Source organism: Pteropus alecto, unplaced genomic scaffold (assembly GCF_000325575.1).
Source record: "Pteropus alecto unplaced genomic scaffold, ASM32557v1 scaffold131, whole genome shotgun sequence".
Taxonomy (NCBI): Eukaryota; Metazoa; Chordata; class Mammalia; order Chiroptera; family Pteropodidae; genus Pteropus; species Pteropus alecto.
This window is the reverse complement of record NW_006434709.1, coordinates 2,618,503-2,623,564: the sequence shown is the minus strand read 5'-3', so window position 1 is coordinate 2,623,564 and position 5,062 is coordinate 2,618,503. Positions and strand designations below refer to the sequence as shown.

Genomic DNA, 5,062 nt, shown 5'->3' with positions numbered 1-5,062 from the left:
CACCTTCTGCTTCTCATTAGCTGCACCTATTAACTTCTCCCTTTCCAGGGAACACAAATGAAGAAATGTTTATTAAACGATTAATTATTTTCTTTCACAACTACTTTATATCCAATATTGTTTCTAAGGATATGTTAATAGTGCTGGTTTTATGATGCCTAGAAGCAGGTCTCAATATATCCCTCGATTACCTCCAAAACCATTAGACTGTGTAATTACAAAAAAACTTTTTAAGGATTTCAGGATACTTTTAAATTACAGCTCCCTAACTGCTTTTAAATATAATCTCATTTACACTCTAACCAAAGCCAAAGGTAAAACCAAGTGTATTCCAAAGAACCAAGGATAAGAGGAAGATAAAATAAATTTGGAAAGTAGACACCCTATTTGTCTCTGGGAGATTCACAACACTTATTAGCAAATTAAAGGTTCAAATAAGTCCTCCAATTAAAAAAGCCAGTTAGACACTGTTTAATCTGTTGCTCCCCAAATTTACTTGATTATAGAATCTTTTTTTGTCTTATTAACACTTATTAACATCCCAATTCAACCTGGTAAACATTACAACAATTTTATCAGTATATCAGACTGAAAAAAGAATCTCACAGAATAGTTAGCCCTCATTCTTCTGCTTTAACATTTTGCAATGTTAAAACAAAATAATCTTTTAGAAAACTCTATTGAATAGGAAGCAGGTAATCAGAAAGTAAATTTCTAAATTTTCCATCTAATCTCATTTCCTATTCAATTTCTCTGTCTAGAAATTGTATTGCATTAAGATGTGAGAGGAAAATAAAGACAGTCAACCTTCAGAATTCACATCAAAGAGGAAATAAATTCTGGACCTTATTCCTGGAATAATGCAAAATTCTGGTCTGGGTTAAAAGCAGGACCTCAGAATTGCCTCCAATACTAGTTCTTTCTTTATTGTTTATAACTTGTTTCCTCAGCAATAAAACTGTAGGATAGGGATGTTGGCTAAATGAAAACTTTCAACACCTAGTCTCCACCCTAAAAGCCTCACTCTACCTCTGCACCTTTTCTAAACCAGATCAGATTTTTTCTTTTATAGTACTTTGTCTTCCTTTTTCCAGGAACAAGATGAAGAAATGACCTGCAATTAGAAAGCCAGGTACTTACCTAGGCACACACCTCATCATTCAGGAACAGTTAATTACCAAATGAAGCAAACTGGGGATTAACCAGTTTGCAAATTCACTACTTCACAGCTCCAAACTAAATTATGTGTTTTTTGTACACTCTGCTAACTAGACATGGCAAAAGTATATCTGATTCTAAAGTCAGCTAGACTCTAATAATTTCAGCAAGCTATTTGTAGGTGTTTATTCTTTTTGTTTTTTTTAATCTACTCTAAATTTTAACCTGCTCCTTTTCAGAAGCTGAAATTAACATAAAGTTAAATACAGGAAAAATATACATTCATGAGAACAAGCCACCTCCTGATCAGTTCTTGCAAAAAGCGTAAAAGAGTAAGTTTCCCAGATAGTTTCAATTCTATTAAAGTTATATATCCCTTAAAAATTAGGTTTTTTTTTTCTTCCAGGGGTAAGGTCAGTTGTAAATTTCAATAAGAAAAGTAACTGACAATGGCCAAGTTAATACCAATTTTAGTTCATATCAATCATTCCAGATATAATTCTGGCAATCTCTTTTAGCTAACACTTTTAGGTAATATTAAAACAACTAAGTCTCAAAACATGAAATAAAAGGGCCTAACTTTATGTTTTAACTGTTCTAGGTAAAACATATGTTAAACGCAAACTATTATTCATAGATAAGTGTTTTAAATGGATGTATAAATGATGTATGATCTATCGCCAAGGTCACTTCTGGGCCTCTTCCACCAGAGGATCCGGTCTAAGTTCATTCACCAAGTTAATGATCAGTAATAGTTTCTGTAAAGAGGGGAGGGGCAGGAGGTTAAGATTTTGTGTAATGCCGTTCTCATATCTCTAGTTATTGCTCTGTTGTCTATGGGCCTGACCCAAAGAAAGCAATTTAAAATATTTTTAAAGGTAAATCTTAGAATACAAGAATAACTCAAGAGACCTCACCTCATGTTCCACAGGTTGCCTCATCTGGTGGACTCTTGTGAAGACACCTCCCTCCACACCTCAATTCCCTCAACCCTCTCCTTTTCCAATACAATCATTTCTCTTCTCCCCTGGTTCCCTTCTTCGCGTAACGCCTACCCCTTCGGTCCCCCAGATCCCCGCCTAAGTCCACCAACGCCCTCCGGCTCGCAGAGCTCAGCCCCGGTCCCCAGGACCCCTGGCCAACGCAGGGCACCCCCTGCCCATCACCCAGACTTCGCACCCTCCACACTCCCGATCCCACTGGCGCCTCAGGCCTCAGCAGCTCCCGCACCGCACCCCAGCACCATCGAGCAACACGCCCCCCGCCTACGGCACCTTACCGCACATGATGTAGGAGGCGCGGTCCGCAAAGCGAGTGGCGAGCGGCTGGCAAGGTCAGGAGCGCACACGAGCCTGTTCGGAGATCGGCGGGCGTGGAAGCCAGGGGGGACGCCAACACGAGTCCCTCTAGGATGCGACAGCCGAGATAAGGAGTGCCTTCACGGCCTCCCGGGCTCACCAGCAACGGCCTCCTGGCCCCGCCCCTCGGCGCGCACCGCGTCGCCGCCGCCGCTGTCAGCAGGTCCCATTGGGCCTCGTCCGCGCTGCGCCGCTCACGCGCAGATCCCGCCTCCCCGCACCGCACCGCCCACCCGCCCCCGAGCCCACGCAGGCGCTGACCTGCTGGAGGCTAAGACGTGGCAGCGGCTCGCGGTTGCATCCGCTTTGGGTTCCTGGAGCCGCCCGATCCCCGGGCGAGCAGCGGGAGGGACATCGCTGCTGGGGAGGAAGAAACTTGGTGGCTGCCCGGGAAGGACGGAAAGATCAGAGCAGGATGGAATTTTTTAGCAAAGCAAACAGCGTTGGGGCACGCGCCCAGTGCAGTCCAAGGCCCCACGCTCCAGCACCCCACGAAGCCGAGAAAGAGGAGGAGGAAAGCAGAAAGCCTGACTAGGGGATATTGAGGGACAAACAAGTGAAGGTGGGAAAGAGACATAGGCTAAGAAAACTTGCAAAGAATTGATTGAGATGAGGGGAGAGAGATACCAAAATTCTTGATTGCAAAGAGCCATGGAGGTTCGGCTAGTCTTTCTGGTGACTGACAATTCAGTTTCCGATTTAGGCTCTATGTGATATGCTTAGCTTTGGAAAGCCCTCCGCACCCCATCCCCACCCCCACCCACTGCATCTGTAACCCCCAGTTTTTTGTAGAGGGGCGCGGGGGGGGCGGACTGGGAAGACATCTGTTGGCCCACCCGAGAGGACTGTAGGAATTACCTAGATTTGACAGCCTTAAGTTTGACTCACAAACGATTAATTAATTAATATACCATTCCTGCCAAGAGAAACTTAATCAAAGAGAGATGATGTTTCTGAGAATTTATTACCTGGGCATTTGCTTAGGAAGATTTAAATGGTGTCTTTAGTCAAATGTAGATGGTTATCATAACCGTTAATGACTCTAAAATAGAATCAAATAAAAACTTGTATGGCACACAGAACATAGGAATGACATCTGACCCCAGATGTCTAATCTTACCTCACACTACTGTTCTCTTCCTACTCCAACTTCCAGCCCTTTTACACCCCAACAATGCTGGACAGGTAGTTTCTCAACTGGGCCAACATTCTCAAATCTTTTGCACACCTTGGTTACTCTTCATGGACTTCCCAGCCCATCTCTACTTAAATGCTACTTCTCAGGGAAAACTTTTTCTCTCTCCCCTAGACAGGCTTAAGGACATGGATTAACCTCTCATTCTTTGAGCTGCCCCTTTAAAGCAATATGCTTTGATACTTTATTATTTTTTGTATATTTCCCTACTAGACTAAGTTTCTTGAGGCTAGAACAAGACTTTGCATACCCAACACCTAACAAAAACCCTAGTACAAAGTAAGGGATCAAAAATGCTTTTGAGTAATTGAAAAAAAGGCAAATGTCCTTAGCAGAATTGATTTTCTCTGGCTGGTTACATGAACAAGTGAGCAAAAGGCTTTTTCTTAGAGGGAAAAAAAATGCCTTTTTATCACTGGCCACAAAGAAAGGCCAGAAAATGTCACATTTAACTAATCAAAGTATTTCTAACGTGAAAGCCCTTTAATATTTCAGGTCCTTAATCAGGTTCCTAAATCACCTAGAGCAAAGTTAAAAAACAGTGAGCTGTTTGATAATATACAACACATTTCTTAATTCAAGAGGCAAAGGCTCTGTGAATGTACATCTTAACTTCAGAACCCTCATCGAAGAGGTTCTGGTAAGACCTCAGTGATATTGCCAAGGAGTCAAGGCATGATTCCAATGTTTGAGCAACACCTTTATGCACTGCCAGAAAACCTGTCAATGCTTCAAAGAAAATGCCAGGAGTACCATCAAAGTTCTCATGCTCAAACTATAATAATCTATTATACTCCCTGCTTTTCTCTTCTGCTTGTTACTCCATCATAACTATCAATTTGTCTTGTCCATCTCCATGCTACAGCTGTTTTGGAAGATGCTTATACACTAAAGTTGAGAGGAAGAAACTTTGAAGGCTAATTTTTTCCAACCGTTAGTATAGACAGACCAAGGGAAAAGCCCCAAGGCTGAAAGTCTAACTCCACAAGCAGAGGGCAGGGAAAGATGGAAGAGGCTGGCCACTCCAGTCTGGCAATTAATAGAACTTGTAAAGGGAAACTTACAAGGCATACCATGAGTGGCTGCAAGATGAAAAGGATCCCTGCGCCACTTCGCAGGAGCCAACGAATTATATGGGAAAAGGGCGGAAAAGTTATAGTACTAGTATGTGAATGCTACCAGGTATGGAAATTACTTCACATGCTTGACCAGGTCAAGACAACCACCTGTTCCGGGAACCAAAACACAGCAGGAGGCAATGACCAGGTATGGAAATTACTTCACATGCTTGACCAGACAACCACCTGTTCCGGGAAACAAAACACAGCAGGAGGCAACGGTGTGTATGTGT

General features: G+C 42.7%; 1 protein-coding gene across 1 annotated transcript in view; it reads right to left on the bottom strand.

The window, feature by feature from the left end:
* Positions 1 to 2,642, bottom strand: part of GFPT1 (glutamine--fructose-6-phosphate transaminase 1) — a 49,863-nt gene extending 47,221 nt beyond the window's left edge. The window contains exon 1 of the mRNA XM_015587488.2: positions 2,438 to 2,642. Coding sequence (XP_015442974.1) covers positions 2,438 to 2,444 — 7 coding nt within the window. The 5' untranslated portion in view covers positions 2,445 to 2,642. The remainder of the gene's footprint in view (positions 1 to 2,437) is intronic.
* Between the last annotated feature and the right edge of the window lie 2,420 nt (positions 2,643 to 5,062).